Below are 21,214 nucleotides of genomic sequence, written 5' to 3'. Positions count from 1 at the left end.
GGTTTTGTAAAAAATATATAGTTAATGTATTGGCGATAAATAAAGCATTTGTCTAAGCTATTATAAGTAATATTATCTGAGTTATTTTTTTATTTATAAGTTGATTTTAACCAGCATGATATAGTGCACAGTGGTAATATTATGGTTACAGCATAGCAACTGTTGCTATCAAATATTTGATAAATTTTGCAGTCGATAAATTAGTATTATGGTGTATTATGCTACTACTACTACTACTACTACTACTACATAAGTCCATATTCATACATGAATCAGTATTCATATTTTTTTCATTTAATTTGATCTCAATCCACAAAAAATATTAAAGAAGTAAGTGGAAAAAGCTCGAGAAAGTCAATCTTATATCCTTCATCATTATTCGTCAATAATGTGGAAATTACAAATTGGTAATTCACTTATCCACTGACAGCAAAAAAGTAAAGCTAAAGAATAAAAAAAAAAAAATTCACAAATTCTTTCTAAATAACTATTTTAATGATTTAAAAAAATGGTCATTTCAATAATAGTTAATAAGTTTTGTTTTCAGGTTGGTCAGTAGACCATAGAGTACTATGTCTCCATTCCAGTAATGAAGTGGTTCTATTCTTTTTGGTTTTCATTTATTGACATAACTTGGACATAACAGTTAACGGTTTTAGTTTTGAATGTGAACTTTGAATTATAAACAGCTTAGAAGTTTTTAACGTCGAAAATCAACTTTAGTAAATACTTTTATTCTATTCCTTTAACTAAGATGCAGGTATGCATAGTTGTATAAGTGACGAATAGAGAAGTGTTAGTAGCTTATTTGGTAATAAATGGTAGTGAGTGAACCGGAATAATGTATTTCGAGGTAAGTTTTTCACAGTGTAATGTTTTTAACAACTTTCAGTATATTCTATTGTAGCTTAATTTAAAATATATTTATATTATCAGATTGAAAATACTCCGGAGCATTTAAAAAGGGCTAGGAGAAAGGAAACTGTTCAAAGGGCGTCTCCTAAAGAAGAGTGCCCTAGACTAATTTTGGCTCCTTTTTCGAGACCTCCTCAAGTGGTATTCGACAATGTACTCATCGGAACTACATGCGAAAAGAATTTGGAAATATTAAATCCTTCTAAAGCTATCCAACAGGTACAACCGTTAACAATAATACAAAGGAAAATAATTAATACAATTTCTGAGAAATTTTTTTTCGCCAGACTATTCAATTTAATATTTGTACAATTAATTATCATTTTTACACACTATTTACCCCTAGCATAAATTATGGGTAAAAAGAATATGTCAAGTTTTGTCTTATATAATATGTGTAATGTTAAATGTAACTTAATGCAAGTATCAGTGAAGTTCTTTAGAAAATTAGAATTATGATTAATTCTAAGTAAAAGACGATAAACTACATTGTTTAATCTCTTCTGTAAAGTATGGTTATAATTATTTTATATGGCTCACTAAAATTAAATACATATTTGATATATGGTTTGCATTTTATAGATCACACTTGGTAAGTCTCTACCACCTGGATTAATTATACAATTGCCTGGAGAATATCTAGAACTGGAACCGGAGACATGCTACTGCATAACTATGTTGTGGACACCTACACAGCCCACAGCACTGCGGGAAACAATTCGATTTACAAATCAGAATAGAGGCAGATATGATGTCATGATTGTTCTGAAATCAGAAATGGTAAACATTGAGGTTCTATCTATCATTGTAACTATTCTTTGTACAGAAATAGTGACTTGCTAAATAAAAAATAATAAAAATGATAGTAAAATAGAGACGAGACTATTGCTTAATTTATAAGTGTTTTTTTTTTCCTCAATTTCAAATGTTTTATTACTTTCAGAATGTAAAAGGTAAAAATAATAATACAAAATTCAAGATATCACCAGGTAAAATTAAAAAGAAGGGAAAGAAATCTCCAGCTGCAGTATATAAAAAGAAGGTTGAAACTATATATAACACGACAAAAGTGAAGACAACTGTAAATGTGGTCCAATCAACTCATTATAAAGTATATAATCAAATGGACAAAGAAAATGTATCTTATAATGACTGTTCCATTGATACAAAATTGAAAAAATGCCCTTTTGACTCGCCAACTAATTTAGATTTAAATTTCAATACATCTGAAATATTTTCAAACATGCAGCGTCCTAAGAAAGACATGCTTTATGAAACATATGATAAATCATATAATGTGAATGATATTTATACCAATGAAAATAATATTTTAAAACCATCAAACAGACAAATTAATGATTCTTCTGTGACTGATGTTTTTGATAACATTACATTTACACCCCTTAAAAGTCTTCCGACAAAGAATGTTAAATTAGGCAAAGGTCCAAATATAATATTAAGTGTTAATTCTGAAAGTGATTTTGATGACAGCTTAGATATTCAGAACAGTAACAAAGAAAACGAGAGGCATTCTATTTTATGTATAACTTCATCCCAGCCACCTAACAAGTGGTTAACAGTTAATCATCATGTACAATATGAAAATAATCAATGCAATGCGACTCCTACATTACCAAATAAAAAAATCCCAAATACATCATCACCTAAAGAGTTGAATAGTCCAAACTTTTCAATAAACACAGATTTTTCACGGATAAGTGATTTGTCTTTCTTTCCACAAAGATTTTCAACAGAGAGAAAAATTATACCAAAAATGTATAATGAAACCCATGACATCATTGAAGAATCAAATGCAAAGATAAGTTCTGATACTTATACAAAAGAATCTCCAAATACTCCTATGTACTATAATTCTAACCAAATGTATGGAGATTCAAGACAAGCACCTGTTCCAAGAGAGTCAAATCCGAAGGTATGTCGACAAGCTCTATTTAAGGAACATTTTTATAGAGATGCCAATGAAAGAAATCATCTAGCTAGACCTGAGAATTATCCATGGAACAATGATTTGAGAATGGAAATAAAGTCACCCCCTCGGTCTCTAACACCACCGTTACAATCTATTCCAGAAGAAAGCATACATTTTTCCGATATGCATGCTTTCGACAAAACAAATAAACAAATGGCAACATTTACTATCAATAGAACTTTTGATAAAGCAAGTGATAATACTTCGGTATCATCTTTAAATCGTCAGTCAGCTTGGTCGAAGAAAGCGGTCAGAACTGAACCGGAACTTTGGAAGATGCCTACCTCAGTGCCCAGGAAGTCTATGAAATCTAAAACAATCTCTCAAACAGTCGTAAAAAGCAGAGAATCTTTAACTGGAAAAGGGAATCACTCATTTGACACTAATAAAAGCATTAATCAAAACATTTCACTAAATCACATAGGTAATGTTTATTCCCAGTCATTTACAGTAGACCCATTTCTTTCAACAACTTACTTTTATGATGAGGAAGCTGTAGACAAGTTTGAGAAAGAATTTAGAAGGTGGCTCAATTGTATTTTGACTCCACCAGCCGATTTAGACAGTAACATAGAACAGAAAATTGATGTAGGAAAAGCTTGGATTGAGAATAGAAATAAAGAAATACCTGCAGCTCCGACTAAAGAGCAAGTGTGCAGTGCTTACCACAACAGCCACAGGCTAGACAGCTTACGGCGAACAGCAAGAGCGTTACTATTAAGTCCAGAAATTTCTCAGGTGTTCATAAAATTAAATCTACAGATAGAAAAGAAATTGATCGCAATAAGAACTGACCGAAATTTACATTTAGATATTGGTTTACAAAAAGTAATAATGGAGTTATTACTCTCTTACAATCCATTGTGGCTTCGTATCGGCTTGGAGACTATTTACGGTCTCGTTTTGCCTCTTAAATCGAACAGCGATGTTGAAGGCCTTACCACATTTATTATTCATAGAATGTTCAAAAATCCTCATCTTAAAAATAAACACTCTAAATCATCTGCACCAAACATGCTGTTGCCAGCATACATGGACGCCATAAAGAAGTTTACTCTTAAAAAGTTTTTCATGCTCGTATTTTTCTTAGATCAAGCAAAACAGAAAAAAATAATACCTCATGATCCCTGCTTATTTTGCAGAAATGCTATATGTAAAGAAAGCAGAGATATTATTTTACGCTTCACGAGAGAACTGATTGCAGGCATTGGAGATATTACAAAGCACCTGAGACCTCTTGGCTATGTTGTATGTGTTAAACAATCTTATTTAGATGAATATAAATATGCCGTTCACAATATAGCAGTTGATATAAGAGATGGAGTTCGATTAACAAAAGTTATGGAAATTATCTTGATGACTAATGGCTTGTTAAATCAACTACGAACTCCGGCAATATCACGCCTTCAGAAGATACATAACGTGCATGTGGCTCTAAACGCTTTAAAAGAAGCGAACTTCGTTATAGTTGGTGATATAACTGCATCTGATATTGCAGACGGGCATCGGGAAAAGACATTGTCGCTCTTATGGCAACTGATACACGTATTCCGAGCGCCGTTATTTGAAAAAGCTGCAAATGTCATACAAATTTGGTGGAGGAAGAAATATGAAATTATTGTTGAGAAACGAAGAGAAGAAGAAAGGATTATAGCTCAACGTGATACAGCGGCCAGTATCATTCAATATTGGTGGAGACGAATCAAATACAATCGTATGGTAGAATATAAGATGTATGAAGTAACAACGGCTACCATTGTAATTCAAAAATATTGCCGAATGTGGATATGTCGAAGTCGTCTAAGGAAACAGAAGTATAGTGCTGTAAAAATTGCCATATGGTATAAGAATAAAAAGTTGATTCAGGAAGCGAAAGAGATTTTGCAGGCATTGCGATTACAAAGGGCGAGATTACAACAAAAATCAGCTACCATGATACAAGCACATGTCAAACGCTGGTTATGTGTGAAGCGTTATAACATGATCAAAAGTCAAATTGTACTCGCCCAAAGTATTGTTAAACAGTATTTAGCGCGTAAATCGTATGTTAAATTACGAAGATCAGTTATGATCGTTCAACAAAAGTATAGGAGCAAGATATTCATGAGAAAAGAAATGCAGAAATTTGCAGAGCAAAAGCAAAGTGCTGTGCTTATACAGAGTTACTTTAGAATGATAAAACATCGCAGATATTTCATAGAATTAAAGAAGTCTGTTCGAATTATAGAAAACCGTTACAAAGCCGTTATTGCGATGAGAAATGATCGGACAAATTATTTAAAATTGAAAGATGCGGTTATTAAATTGCAATCATTGTATAAATGTAAAAAAGTGTACGCGGAATACGTACAAAAAAGAAATTTAATTATTTATATACAAAGAAAAATCAAAGCTAATCAGATAATGAAAAAGGAAAAATCAAACTATTTAAATTTACGAAATTCGTCCATAATAATTCAAAGGCGTTTTAAAGCTTACTCAAACATGAAAGAAACTAGAGAAAAATATATATCACTCAGAAATTCCGTCATTGTTATTCAAAATTATTTCCGATCATACTTAGAAATGAAAGCCCAGCGACAGAAATACGTTCTATTAAGAACATCGACTATAAAAATACAAACACAATATCGAAGTTTGTTAGCAATGCGACGTGATAGAACTAATTACTTGAAATTGAAAGGTTCTGTTGTGGCGATGCAGATAAGATACAGAGCCATTATTTTAATGAGAGAAATGAGAACCACATATATGGAATTGAGAAACGCAACCATAATTTTACAGAGAAGATTTAAAGCTTTATTAATAATGCGAAAAGATAGAGCTAATTATGCAAAACTAAAAGCGTCATGTATTGTGATTCAAAACGCTTATAGAGCATATTTACTAGGAAAGCTTCAGCGCCAAATATACATTCAGCAGAAAAAATCTGTATTGAAAATACAAAATTGGTTTAGATGTTTGAAAAAAGCGAAAGAAGTAAAGAAACAATATGAACAGAAGAAAAACGCTTGCTTGGCTATACAAAAAGTGTATAGGGCTTATATTATTGGCAGAAAGCAAAGACTGGAATATCTGAAAATTAAAATTGCAACCATATGTATTCAACAACATTTCAGAAGTTACGTCTTAACAAAAACAATAAAGACAGATTTTATTCAAATAAAAACATCAACTATAACTATTCAAAGATTTTACCGATCATATTTGGAAACAAAACGACAAAGGCATGCATATTTATCTATAAAACAATCAGCAAATGTAATCCAAACATATTATAGACAATATCGAAAAATGAAGAAAATAAGACAAAAGTATTGTCAATTGTTATCGGCTACAATTTACATACAAAACAAATATAGAAGTATTAGAGACATGAGATATCAAAGAACTAGATATTTGAGCATAAAACACTCGGCTATCGTGCTACAGAGAAGATATAGGGCTTTGTTAGCAATGAGGGAAGAGAGACAAGCCTATCTTAAAAAACGTCTTGCAGCAGTTTACTTGCAAAATAGATTTAGAGCTCAAAATATCATGAAAGAGAAAAGAAAACAATTCTTAAAAGTAGTAGACGCATCTAAAAGAATTCAAGCATTTTATAGGGCTTATAAAATTGGAATTTCACAGAAAAATAAGTATTTACAATTAAGACATGCAGCAATTATTCTACAGCAGAGATTCAAGGCAACTATTTTAATGAGAAAAGAGAGACAATCTTATTTGAAAATTAAATTTGCCGTTTTAACTCTTCAACGAAGGTATAGAGCCAAGCGATTGATGTTAGAGGCAAAGGCTAAATTTGATAGTATTGTAACGGCTTGTATTACAATACAACGGTTTCACAGAGCCTGTTTGATTGGGCAAAAACAAAGAAAATATTATGTTGAGTTAAAATCCGCAGTTACAATTATTCAAACACGATTTAGAGAAATTATGCTAGGTAGAAAATTAAGAAATGACTATATCCGTTTACGAAGTACGACTATTTTCATTCAACGTAACATAAGAGCAAGAAACGCGGCTCGCACAGTAGCTCGGAAAATGGCTGTTGAAAAAATTCAAATATGGTACATATCTATACGAAGACGTAATGATTGTAGAAATAATTTTTTAAACATCAAACAAAATATAATTACTTTACAATCATTTGCCCGTATGTACATTATACGCAAACGTTTTCTTGCTATGCGAACTGCAGCCATTACTATACAAGGATGTTATCGCTCTTATATAATAGCAAAAACAGAACGAAAAAAATATGAGCAATTCAGAATGTCTATAATAAAACTGCAAGCTTATGTTCGAAGTTTCATTGAAAGGAAACGATACATACGTTTACGTGCTACAGTTTTAGTAATACAAGCAGTATATAGATTAAAAAAACATAGACTTTTCCTAAAAGAACAAAGAAAAGTAGCAGCTATATGTATCCAAAAGAACGTTCGAAGATACTTAACTCAGTCGTGGTATAAACGATATCGCAAGCAAGTGATATGTGTTCAAAAACAATGGAGAGGAAAACTTTTAACAAGACTGTTACGCAATGAATTTGTGAAAAATAGAAATATAATCCTGAGAATACAAGCTCTTATTAGAGGTTACCTGATTCGTAAAGCAGTTGAATGTAAGAAGGAAAATATATTAAAGTTAAGAAAAGAACAACAGCGGAATTGGGCCGCTACGAAAATTCAGGTCAGTTTATTTGTTCATTCATAATGAAAATATTAATGGAATTAAATAACATATTCATCGATTAAATTACATTTTATTGGCATAATTTCGGACTCAATTTTTAAAAAAAAGATATAGCAGTTATAAAGGGACTAAGGATCAATCCTTGGACCTTTTCTATTCTTCATTCATACAAATTACATAGTATAGTAATAATATAGAATAGTTTGCTAATTATGTATGATGATAAAAAAACATTTACTGATATTGATACGATTTCCTCACGTCGGCTACATATGCTCGACGACCTACGATACAAATCGTGCAAACGTTTTACGTATTTACTAATCTAATTCTAAGAAAAAAATTGATCCTCTAATTTCAAATTATATTGAAACACATTGAGTTATTTCTACATGATTCGTGCGTAGTTATCATTAATAATTCTGTCTTTTTTTTTGTCTTTCATAATGCCCTCAGCGTTTACAACCGAGTCCCGTTTTAATTGTACCAAAATAAAATGAGTTACAAAAATTGTAATATTTTTTTTATTTATTCTTAACAAATAGGCACTCTTTCGTGGTCACAAAGCTCGTTTAGCGAGCGGCATGCATGCATATGAGTTACGTCGGAGGTGGCGCAATGGAGGCTTGCAGTCAACACAGGAGTCGTTAAAAGAGAGAAACGAAGATGCAATGGAAGTACTCCGTAAGATGTCGGACATCGAAACTGTTATACGAGCGTTTAGATCTGTGGGTAAGTAGTGTAAGCAATGAAATTGATATACAATACCTTAAATTGAAGATTTATTTTTATTATTACTATAAAAATATGTCACACGCACTCACACACTTATAATTATATCATAATGATATATGTATATGAAAAAAATTGATACGGTTTCTTATAGAATACTAGAAATACATAAAAAAAGACATGAGATCTCGCCACATAAAATAGCATCATTACATTGTTGCTGCTGTTATTTTATTATTAGTATTGAGCAACTTCAATTTAAATATATTTCTTTTTCAGAACTTCTTACTGAAGTGTATCCAATAACGTACAACGAAAATGCTTCATCAGTTGTGCGACGCGTGTATATCTACATGTCTGTGACAAACAGGTCTATCTCTAGTGTGGAAGTACTTAAGTCTGCTGCATCACTGCTAGTTAATTTGACAAGATACAAAATAACAGGACCTAAAATATATGCGGTAAGTTAATGAGAATTGTTTTGCAATAGATCAAATAAATTTATTTAATAAGTTTTTTTTGCGTGTCTAAGACGTTCTAAATACGTAACGTCGAAGCTAGGCGTCCACGGGCTCAAACTTTCAGCTTTAATTGTTGTGCCTGTACTCTGGGCACATTGGGTGTACAGAATACAGTCACACCGATTAATGTATATGTTTTTTATTATTGACATAAGAAATACAAAATCAAATTTCTCCAGTGTCTCTCTCGTGTGCCTAGTTGAATGACGCTGAATATATGTACAGGTTTATAGAAACCTTTTTTTGTCAAAACTAATATAAATATTTAAACTCTTTAGTACACGCATTATGGATTGTCTAGATGTCCTTAAGTTAGGTGAAAATAGCTTATATCATGTTTTTATCCACAGAGGGATAGAATACCTCCAGTACTGAAATTCATGTGGCGATTCAGTAACAGCGAAACACAATTGTTTTGCATACTGTCTACTTACCTTTGGCTATTCTCCAAGTATGACGAAGTTAAGAGTGTAAGTAATCATAGCTTTTTATTATTTACTTTACGAATATATAATACAAGGGTTAATTTATTCTTAATGAAATTATTAATATGTAACAATAAACCTAACTATAAAAAAATATTTTTTTTTTCAGGATTTAACCAGTTTTCTTCATGAACCTGAAAATCACAAAATACTAGTGACAATCAAAGGAAATGTAATGCGAATGAAACGGATGGCGAATAATGTGACAAGAAATAAATTCAGTACCCCTCAGCCTTCTAAATATGTTTCACACACAATGAACCAATCTTTGCGTGATATGAATCATAGCATCTGCAGTTATAGCAGCAATTTGTTACCGGCTCTTGAACCGGATTATGGGATCATCAGAGTTGATAAGCCTCGATATTTTCAGGACCCTCAACAAGCAATCTGTTGCCTCTTTGAAACTTATGAGTTATAATTTAATTCTTATTATTTTTATATAATTAATTATGTTGCCACTTTTATGTTAGTGTAAAGTATTTTATCATGAATAGTTTGTTGACGTAATGACATTTATTTTTAATATATTTAACTAATGATGTATATTATTTCGAGTGTAATTTAATATAATTCACAATAAAATGTTAAAATAAATGTTTATTTTAATTTAATCATTAAATCCATATATTAGTATAGTTTCATTTTGATTGTTTTTTTTATTGCACAAAATATACATAACTGATAAAAAAAAAACAATCAACATATGGTGCGCAAAGGCGGTCTTATCGCTCTACGCGATCTCTCACAGACAACTTTTGTTGAAAAATATTTTGTAAGACAACATTTAAGTGCAATTATGAGAGATACTTTTACTAATTATTTTAGTAATTTTGATTTATTTGACATAACTTTCAACATAATTTGTGTGATTTATAGATTTTATTTATTTAGATAAAGCCAACCACAAAATCAACCACAAATATTATTCGTATTCAGCCAATGTACGACATTATTAGTCGCCAAGTGTGTCCCTTGGTGAATGATGATCTGTCGATAATATCTAGCGGTCAAAGACTCGAATGAAGTAAACGAATATAATATAAAGTTATTTTTAATTACCTGATAAAGATAAACTATTACATTGTAGTAGCTTTAAGTTCTAAGGCCAACAAAAGTCACATAGTTATATATTAAAGATAATGTTTACATAGAAATAGACTTTATATAAGCATATTATAAATAAAGTTAGGGAAGATGTACAAGGACAGTCTTATCGCTAAAAAACAATCTTTTCCAGACAACCTTTGAGCATAGGACTCTGCGTAGTAACAGCGGTTCAGAAATGTACACTTATAATATATATTTAAATTTTAAATATGTAGATCAATAGGATAAAAATACATGTACGAACGTATATGTATATATATTCATATTACCTATATAATATACATTAAGAAGCACAATACATACGCAAAAAATATAAGATATATACATACATATATATTATATACCAAACAAATATATATGGCATATTCAGCGAAGAAATGTGCATTTTTTAGATGTCATTTGGAACAAGTGTGGGACTTAGAAATAGGAAAGAGTTGAACACAGTTGAGTTGAAAACAGTTGAACAACTCCAACAGCGAAGGATTTAGACTATAAGAAAGGGGCAATTTCAATAGTCAGATTTCTTATGAGATTAATATAGAAACTCAAGACGCTCTTTAAGTTAAAAAGGCTATTCAGGCTTAAAAGAGAATACAGTATAAAAGATATAGTATCCGTGTATTCCTTCGAAGTCGGATTGGGAGCCACTTGAGTTTATTGCGAAATTCGGAGTCGTAGTCTTATTTGCAAAGACCAATTATAAACCGTATGCAAATGACCTGAAAACGCTCAAGCTTGTTCAAATGCTCATCGTTAAGAACAAGATAGCAAGAATCAGCTTAGTCAAGTATCGGTAGGATTAGTGTTTGAGCAAAAATTTAAAGGCGTCGAAGTGATCTTACAGCTGTGAACAATTTTCTAATCAGCTCACTCAGCTGAAAGATGAGCAAAGTAAATTCCAATATTTTTAATCTCATTACAGTAATTTATCACATTTACTGCTGGTAGAAGTTACCAATAAATGCAGCTTACAATTTACCGACTACCAAAAATAATGACTTGACTTTAAGTAGGATTAAATAGTTAACATTTCCATATTATTATTAAGTTAGTTTATCGATAATAGTAGGTCAGTCAGTTGTGAATGGAAGTAAATTTGTACATCGTCTGCATACAGGTGGTAGAGAGAAAACAAGTTTTGGGTAATAGAACTAATAAAAATTTAAAATGTGTAAAAGGGCTTGTATTGTAGGTATATAAGCCATTTCAACAATAACAGGAGAAAAGCCAAATAAACATAATTTACAGCAAATTGATGCGATATCATTGGTCAATAGCTTGATTAATCTAAGATATACATTACGAATTTGCGAAAAAATTGCGTTTTAAACGTCTACGAAAAGGTTATCGGAATTTTGGAAGTAAAATTAACGTAGATATAAAGGTAATAGTATTGTATTATAAATAAATATAAATTCATCATAAACTCTTAAAGGTGTACAATAAAGATTATAATAAATAAAGTTTAAGCTATCTTCTCTACGGACAGAGAACTGAGAAGATAGCTTAACCTTTAAAACAAAAAAGTTTGTAATCAATCTATGAATCTAATTTACTCGATTGTGTCCGAATAAGCCAGTATTCATCAACCCAAACCGATTGTATTGTTATTATTTAATTTTAGGAATTAATATTGAACAAAATAGTGTACTATCGACTACTATCGACGACTATCCTGATTTTTGGTCTGAGGTCAAATTATATTTTATAATATTAAATTATTTTATTTCAAAGTTTGGATCGGTATTATTTTCACTCGAATATGATGACTCTCGACTTATCACTCAGTGGTTTATTACTTAGTAGTTAGTACTCTGTGGCCTGTTCCTATGTCAAAGCTTATGTATTATCTATGCATAACTTACAACCACAACTGACAACTGACGTTTAATTCATCAAAATATTAAAAAAATTTGAAGACACACCGTAAGCCAAAAAAAAAAGAAAAACCGAATTTGTATTTATTATAAATACGAAAGCTAGAGATATAACTTTGTCAATGGATGAATTCGTCAATTACATATTGCTTATATTGGTAATACTACCAGTGATTTTGTTCATAAATTTGTGGGCCGGTATAGGATGGGAGCTATTTGTAAATAATTAAAATTGGAAAGAAAGTTATCTCGTCTGACTCGTTAATAGAAAGTCGTATGGTACTAACCGACCTGCTGATGGAAAAAAAAACTGTGCACCCAGCTACATGTTGTGTAGTTTGACAACAACTAAAGAATTAATTAAAATTTTAATATATAGTTGTAAATAATAATAAAATTACAATGTCTTTAAAATGTTTATTATTTAATAACATCTAATAAACTTTACCATAAATAAATCACATTTATAAAACATTTACAAGACAATTTAATAAAACATTTATAAATATTAATTTCATATTTTATACATAGCTTTGGTAAATGTCTTTTGATTAACAATGATCACATAAGTACATTAATTGATTCTTAATCTATGAAATTCAGTTTTATTTAGCTTCTATATTATAATACCAGCTTTTCATCATAGCCTGATATGAAATCACCATAAATATTTATCTTTATTTGTACTTAAAAAAATAAGGATCTAAGAACACAAAGTAACATATATGTAGACTAAATAATAATATTTTACCAATAATATCGTCATATATCCATAATAATTGGACCTTCATAATATCATATTGTATATCAATTTAATTACACTATATGGCAATGTCCTCCATTTCCATATGACTGGTTGGTTCAGGCTGTGTACCTATGTCCTGTAATCTAATTTTATATGTTTGTTAAATTTCACTAGAAAGTAACAATTCCTCCATGCCCATGTGACCCCGATGCCTCCATACTCTGTATCTGGCGATATCTTTACGTGTCACCATCCCTACAACCTAAAGAAAAAAAAAGAAATTGGTATCATATGGCATATTATCTGTTCGTTGCAATTTCCTATGTATTTAATATTTTTATATCCAGCACCCAGACTACTTCTTTGTCATTTCATTACAACTGGTTCATTAAGAGACAATAAGAGTTACTTTTGCATTTATAGCTTATTCCAATGGAAGTAGGAAAAAAGATAAACAAACCTTAGATTTACGTGGTTCATGACATTTGCTAATAACTCAGCTATATAGTGCACTACTAAATTTACTTACAAAATTCCGATAAAAGTTTCGTCGACGTTCAAATCGCCATTTTTTCGCAAATCGAATGTCGCGTCAATTTGCTGTCAAATGTTGTTTATTTGTCTTTTTTCCTGTTATGGTTGCAATAGAATACAGTCTGATTGATACTTATCAGACCAGTTAAAGAATATTGTGTATTAAATTGTAAGCAAAAAATTTTCTCTCAATCCTAATGAACATATCATCATCATCCTCCTGCCCTTATCCCAATTTTACTTGGGGTCATTTTATTTTTTTTTATTAGGGTTTTTCCTAATGAACATATATTAATTATATATTTTCACAGGCAAGAATATAATATAATTAGTTGTGAAAGGTCATAACATTGCATCTTCAGCAGTAATAAATTGACATAAGTTCCTTCCAGGAAATATGATATGAACGAAAAGAGTTCAAGCGCAAAATAAATTGCTTTCCGAGGCAAGGAAGTAATAACTCTTCCAATTTCTAAGCTCCAACCCGCTATTGAGAATACACATAAAACCATGTATATTTTATTTGCCCTATCAAAGATTCGAACCTTTTCTGGCCTGCAAGGTGGCAACTTTACCAACATATTTTACCTTCTAATCTAATCTCTAGAGTAGGTAGGGGGGATTTGTCCAACAGTGAGATATTTAAGGACTGTATACGTTTATGAAAAAAATGAGAAAACAATTACTTCATTATGGTCGTTCACAATGGGTAAATGTCGAAGGCCAAGCGCACGGAACAGTCTGAATAGGCGAGGTAGTGAAGCTCGGTGCGGGAGCGTGTAGGGCGACGGATTCATAAAAGGCCGCAGATCTATCGTGTATGTCTTCTCCCAATCAGATATTTCGAGCTGTGATCATTAAAATTAATATTACTTATCAGTTTTGGAATGTTATCTTATAAAATACATATTATATTCTATAGCTAAAGGCTATCCACAAGCATTAATTTTTGAGTGCAAACAAATAAAATTGTGACAACTCAATAAACATTAGCATTTCATCAAGATAAGCAATTGCGATTTATAGTTTATTTTTGGGTTAGGTTTGAATAAATTACATTAATGAAATTCATTACATTCTAACTTAATTGTCTTTTTGTTTCTCAGAAAAAATTATAGCAAAATTAAAATTTCATGAAAATCATTTTTCTTTTTCTAGTTATTATAATAATTAACACTACATAGTTAGTGTTAATTATTATTACTTAAACAATCAATAAATACATACATTTTAACGTGGTTTACAGCCATCGAGTACTTCGATTTGTTTTTTATGTATGGCAATTTTATTAAATTTTTACTCACCTCATCTATGGATGGATATCTGGGGTACTCCCGTCTAAACATATTCATGTCCACATTGAAGTTGGACCACGTCGTATTTGCGTTCTCGTTGTAAATCTTATTCTGTAGCAGAACTATCAGCTGAGATCTCAGAATAAGTCCACGCAATCGTTTGTACGTTGTCACTTCAGCCTAAAGAATACATTCCCACATTAATTTCTTATTTTAAAATTAGGAATATTTTACGACTCACTATAATTCGTAATATTAAAAAAATATATAGTTTCTATTTTAATTTTTGCTCTTCTCGTAACTATATATTTCGAGGTCACTCACGTCGTCGGCCAACGGCGGGTCGACCACCGGGAAGCCATTGTACGACACGACTCGCAAGATCTCGACGATGTGGCCGACGTTCTCGACCGTGCGGAGAGTGAACACGGGGTGCGACATCACCTCGGACGCGTAGATGTTGTGCGCGAGCGGCGGCGGCTCCCACGGCAGCAGCGGCACGCCCGCCAGCTGGATGTGGATGTCGTAGATACCCTGCGACGTCATCGCTTAGAATGTAACTTTAAATATACATGTTTTTTTATTATAAATTGAGTTCTAAGAATATGATTCTTAAAAATACGCTAAAATGAGAAAATTTTAATATTTTTATTTGAGTTTGATTTGCAATATTTTATTCACATCGCAATATCATGAAAAGGCAGACGGCCTTTCCATGTCATCTAGACCAAAGGTAGGCACTTTGGCCTCAAAACAAATTACAATCTAAATGGCCTGCACTACGAGTATTTTCGGGTAATAGAGGACAGGCACCTCGTTGAAGAAATCTCCGGTCCACTTGGCGACGACGAGGGTGATAATGATGGGCAGCGCGTTGGAGATCTGTCCCGTAGTCTCTATGATGATGACGGTGAGCGAGATGGTCATGCGCACCACGCCGCCCAGCTGCGCCGCCGCGCCCACCAGCGCGTACTTCGCGGGGTTGATGCTCTGCGCATACAAAAAGATACATTTAAAATATTTTTCTTCATTATTCGGGCAAGCCACAAAACCATTTGTTATAAATAGACATATCTAAGATTTCTGTTCGTACATAAACATTATAATTGTGAAGTGACTCATTAAATAATAAACTTGATATATTTATATTTAAAAAAACTTACATTCTGAGGCAGCATGTATTGTATGAATATAGCCAGTAATCGTCCCCAAGCGGCACCGGTGAGCAGATTGGGAATGAAGAGACCGCTGGAGACCGCCAGACCGAAAGTCCACGTCGACAGAAGAAAGTAGCAGATCACGAAGAACATTAACGACAATGGCTTGTAGGAGCCCATCGGGTCGTGCAGGAACGACCGGACCGATGCCTCGGGCGTTTGGAACCAGATCGCTGCTAGCGTATTGTATTCACCGTCCGCACAGAAGAGCTGTGAATTTTTTACTTTTTAAACATGGCGAATGACGATTTTGTTTTGTTTTGTCCCAAAAAAACCAAAATATGATACCTCGTTTAATGAATAATAAATAAGTAATACAAATCGAAAGATTCATATCAGGAAAACGCACAATTTTTTATATGAACGCACAAGCTACATAAATATTTGTGTATTATAATATATATTAGTAGGAACAACACTGGTCAGTGTCGCAAAGATATAAAAATTAAATACCTGGTAATTTTATTCGCATCGAACAACAAACATATAAAAAATATATTATAATCTAACAAAACATTATGATAAGCAAGGTGTCGTGAATCATACCTGTAGCGGAACCTTGGTGGGGTCCTCGCCGAGGGGCCGGCAGTCGTCCAGCAGGAACATCATGAGAAACCCACACGTGGCGCTGACGGCCGCCACCAGACACGCCTCCACCACGCGCAGCCACGCCGCGCTCACATACCTAGCACGCAATATATCCATGAAATAAGTACACTTTATTTTATATCTTCTATTTTTTTCTTACAACTGAGCTATATTAACTTTTTTTTTACCTTATGCGAAAAACAGACAATTTGTAATTGATATGGTTCCATAAAGCCCCTAAACATCCTCCGACGAATCCAAAGAACATGAAAACTGGTAATTCATAGAACTGGAATGGAAATGGTTCCATCTTTCCGAGATTCAGTAAGCCTGCAATAAAAAGTGGAGCATACTTCATTTCTGACGTAAAAAAGCTAAGATCGTAGCAAAACAATATAGTTTTATTTCATATTATTTACCTGGATAACTTAATTCTCCTGGGTGACCGTGATAAGCTGACAGAGCAAAGTTGAGAGTAAAAGTGGACACAACAGTCCCAAAAAATGTGCGCCAAGTTAAAGCTTGATTCCAGAAACTTGTGCCTTCTTCCAAAGAAAATAAAACGCCGCCTAAAAGATTAAATACAATGTTTTAATAGATGTTATATGAATTTAAACCCCCAGAATGCTGACATGGCGTCAGTATAAAACTTTAATTATTCAATTATTTAAAAATAAAAAGCAAGTGGAATGGCAGCACATGCCATTCATAAGCCAGTTTTTAATATACGAGAGAGTGGATCGAGTGGTCAAGAAAATACAAACGGCAGAACTTTAAAGATGAGCAACATTGGTTTGTAATTTTAAAATCGGCGTAAACACATAGTTTTATAAAATAATAGAAAAAAAAAAACATTATTAATAAATTGATTTTTTAAGCTTTCTACAAGATGGGACTAAAGGTCTTGACAGTCGAACGAAAGCAACTGACTTACGACGTTTCGCAATGATTGACGCCGACTCTGATTTTTTAAAAGACATACCAGGTATGTCACTTGGGTCCATTACATATCCCTTAAGTAACTACTAAACACAATAATGGCGTCAATATTTTGAGGTTCAAAGTCATTACGGTTGACGACACACTAAAGGGAATTACCCAAATTTATTTATTATTGCAAGTAACCAAGTTGTAAATTCACGCAATTTACAACTATTTGATTACTTGCAATAATGATGTGTAGTAAAATCGTCCAGAAATACTAACTCTCTTCATTGTGATAACTTCGTGCGTCAATCCCGATAAATATATAATATTTGAACAAAGATACAAAACATATTCATTTGTATTGTCACCATCTAACTTCCACCTATTTTTTCACAAAGAAACTTTTGACAAGAAAGTGTTTTTAATACAACATAAAAATCAAAACAGCTTTTAAAATTTATTTAAAATAAAGCTTCAAGAAGAATTTTGAAATAATAGTACAAACCGTTAGAGAATTACTCGGAAATTCATGAATGAATTCAATCATCAATCAAAAATATTGAGGACTAAAAATATTCTGTTTTATATACTTTTCCTATCATCATCTTCGTTATTCATTCCACCCTCGTCATGATAATCATTAACATAATTACTAAAAACCAATTTAACCCATTTTACCAATAGGCGCCCCAAAAGCTGCAGACACGCCTGCAGCAGCTCCACCCGAAACAAAATCACGTTTTTCATGATCCTCTCGGAAGTATTGTAATATCTTGAAGTCTTTATTGAAGGTTGTGCTTTTGCCTTGGGATATGCCTGCTGCTACTACCGCCCCACTGTGTATCATCGGACCTTCCTACATACAGGAGATTAGTATTTGAAGTCAATACAGAAGTATTACATATAGTTATTGGTTGTCATCAATAAAATGAGCAGCAATGGTTATTGAACCATTGCTGCTTTCTCATCTTTGATTACGATTCACAATATGTTCTTACCATTGGGTAAGAACATATTGTGAATCATAATCAAACATGGTGTTTTCAAAACATATGAATTTTAACTTGCTCAAATTGTGTTTGTAATTCTGAATCTGCTAGGAAAGCTCACCTAACCTCAGACTGAAAAATGATGTCTATTGTTTAGAAAGGCTTAACTAATAAAAAGGATGTTTTGAAAATAAAACTTACTTTACCACCAGCCAATCCACCAACAACAGCAGTGATTACACCAACTGCCTTTACAAATAAAGTCTTGATCCTTACAACCCTCGGCACTTTTACTCCATTCAAATAACACTTAACTTGTGGAATGCCACTGCCAGCAGCGACAGGCTATACCAGAAAAACACAATTAATTATATAGATTTCATAAAAACATGGTTTAACATATTATTTGAGTTTGATAACCACGGTGATTGCGGTAGCTAATTGTGACTTTGTGCCACCACCACCTTCATAGTTACTATCAATACTTCACATAAGCAATACATAGTAATGTTCTGATTTGACAGGTGAGTGAGCCAGTGTAACTACAGACACAAGGGACATCTTAGTTCTCAAGGTAAGACACAGGCAATGAATGAGTTTGGCACTCAATGTGTTTTCCAGTGCCAATGTGAACTAGAATTGGTGACCACTTTCCATCCAGTGACAATTGTTTTACAAGAAGTATTTTTTTTTTTAAAAAGTTAATAATACAGTATGTTTAACTTACCTCAATATAGGCGACCAACATTGATCCAATGAATACTATACAAATATTTGTTAAAACCCACAGCAGGTATGGAATGTACAGTTTATCCAATAGCACATATTTGTCCACAGCTTAATAAATAGTTTAAGGCAATATGTTATAATAAAATTAAAAAAAAAAAGAAGAAAGAAATATACTAAATACTGATGACTACATCATTTGAGGCAAAAGCTAGTTTGTTAATCAAACTTTATAAAAGAGTAAATTATATTAATGTTTTTGTAAAAAAACATCATTGGTTTATCTAGGCATTATATAATTATTATAAATCAAAACCTGCATATATCTATACAAAATAAATTCTGTTGTTAAGGATACATTTCTTAAGTTGCTCATACTTAATTTTGGAGAATTCTTCTATACATATGTCTATAATGAAAGCAATAAGGGCAGTTATTACACCAATGAGCAACACAATAACCCATCGAGCGATATCCTTCCACACAACAAAAGGATAGCCTCTTTTTCTTTCTTCATCTAAGAGTAAATGATTTTCGCATGTATCATAATCTAAGCTCTGCAAAATACAAGACATTACACATCAAATTTTATAATTGTTATATGCTGTTTATTAAAAGTATAAATACAATATTATTTATATGGAAAAAATATATTAAAATTATAAAGCATGTAGTACCTCATATTTAGCTGAAAGAATATTTAATGATCCTGGTTCAATTTTTTGCACTGGTTGTCTCCTTCTTATGCCATGACTACCATGCAAATCATCTTCCATTGATTCCTAGATTAAATAAATTGACATAATTATGTTTCATAACTAATAATCATTAAAAGCAAGTCATTGATAAGTCAGTTTTGGAACCTTTATACATACTTGGAGTTCTGAAAATTTGTTGAGTTGAGTGAAATTCGATGAAGTAGCTTCTTCATTGCTAACTAATTGAGCTGTATCCGATGTTGTTACTGAAATTGTTTCTTCGATCACTTGTGAAGAGGAAGTACTCATTTTCACAATTTTTTTAAAACTTTTTTTTTGTTGCGCATATCAATAGAAACGTTAGATTATTATTAGAAATTTGAGTGTAACAAAAACAAGGATATGTCTCAAATTACCATATAACTATTAAAAATAATATAATTTTCACTTTTAGTTCAATGTCACATTGTTTATATTAAAAATAAGAAAATAACATTATGTTTCCTTCAGACTTCAGTTAATACAATGGCAAATGTCAAAATGACAAGAAATAGATTGGATTATTTACGTCAATATAATCAATGGAGCGATTACGAAAAGCTTAGTGTACATACGTAGATATAAAAAGGAAGGAATATAGTAACTATCGGTCATATCATCGTATAACTGCTTTGTAGAAAATTTTACATTTCAATTTCTATATTATCCTCGTTAATATATTAAAATGGATACATTAAAAAAATATATTTTTTGTTACTGTAAGTCGTACATAACTTTTAAAATAATTATATTATTTTAAAATAACTATGTAAATGTTAATCTCTGTAGATAAATATTAATGTTAACGATTATACTAATCGTTACAAATGTCAAAAGGACATTTCTATATATTCATATGTTGTATTGTATTACAAACGACTGTATTATGTTTGAATAACTGTAATAAAGAATAATACTGTTTCGATAAAAAAAAATATGCTAAAGATATTCCTTTGAGATTATTTAACTTTAAATAATCACAATAATTTGTGTAATTAATATAATTTAACTGCACAATTATTATGATTTAAACCTCCATTTCATAAAAATACTGTAAAAATACAAAAAATACAAAAATACTGTAAAATGTAAATTAAATAAAATTGCTCGTTTAAAGTTTTTCAATGA

General features: G+C 31.7%; 2 protein-coding genes across 2 annotated transcripts; one reads left to right on the top strand and one right to left on the bottom strand.

The window, feature by feature from the left end:
* The first annotated feature begins 642 nt into the window (after positions 1 to 642).
* LOC113394954 (protein abnormal spindle) lies at positions 643 to 9,932 on the top strand. The gene is made up of 8 exons (XM_026632448.2): positions 643 to 853; positions 937 to 1,134; positions 1,498 to 1,695; positions 1,859 to 7,600; positions 8,149 to 8,335; positions 8,615 to 8,796; positions 9,207 to 9,326; positions 9,451 to 9,932. Exons 1-8 carry the CDS (start codon positions 842 to 844, stop codon positions 9,760 to 9,762), a joined length of 6,951 nt encoding a protein of 2,316 aa, XP_026488233.2. The 5' UTR covers positions 643 to 841; the 3' UTR covers positions 9,763 to 9,932.
* Positions 9,933 to 12,731: 2,799 nt separating this feature from the next.
* Positions 12,732 to 20,568, bottom strand: LOC113394956 (H(+)/Cl(-) exchange transporter 7). Its single transcript, XM_026632451.2, has 15 exons — positions 20,225 to 20,568; positions 20,027 to 20,131; positions 19,708 to 19,906; positions 19,351 to 19,460; positions 18,825 to 18,968; positions 18,313 to 18,490; positions 17,127 to 17,276; positions 16,896 to 17,037; positions 16,666 to 16,804; positions 16,066 to 16,329; positions 15,716 to 15,892; positions 15,227 to 15,436; positions 14,912 to 15,082; positions 14,294 to 14,455; positions 12,732 to 13,335 (listed from the first exon to the last, which is right to left on the bottom strand). The coding sequence occupies exons 1-15, from the start codon at positions 20,354 to 20,356 to the stop codon at positions 13,234 to 13,236; spliced, it is 2,385 nt and encodes a 794-aa protein (XP_026488236.2). The 5' UTR covers positions 20,357 to 20,568; the 3' UTR covers positions 12,732 to 13,233.
* Between the last annotated feature and the right edge of the window lie 646 nt (positions 20,569 to 21,214).

The sequence above is a fragment of the Vanessa tameamea genome, chromosome 9 (assembly GCF_037043105.1).
Source record: "Vanessa tameamea isolate UH-Manoa-2023 chromosome 9, ilVanTame1 primary haplotype, whole genome shotgun sequence".
In the NCBI taxonomy this organism is placed as follows: domain Eukaryota; kingdom Metazoa; phylum Arthropoda; class Insecta; order Lepidoptera; family Nymphalidae; genus Vanessa; species Vanessa tameamea.
The sequence above is the reverse complement of the archived record's forward strand: the minus strand, read 5'-3'. Positions and strand labels throughout refer to the sequence as shown.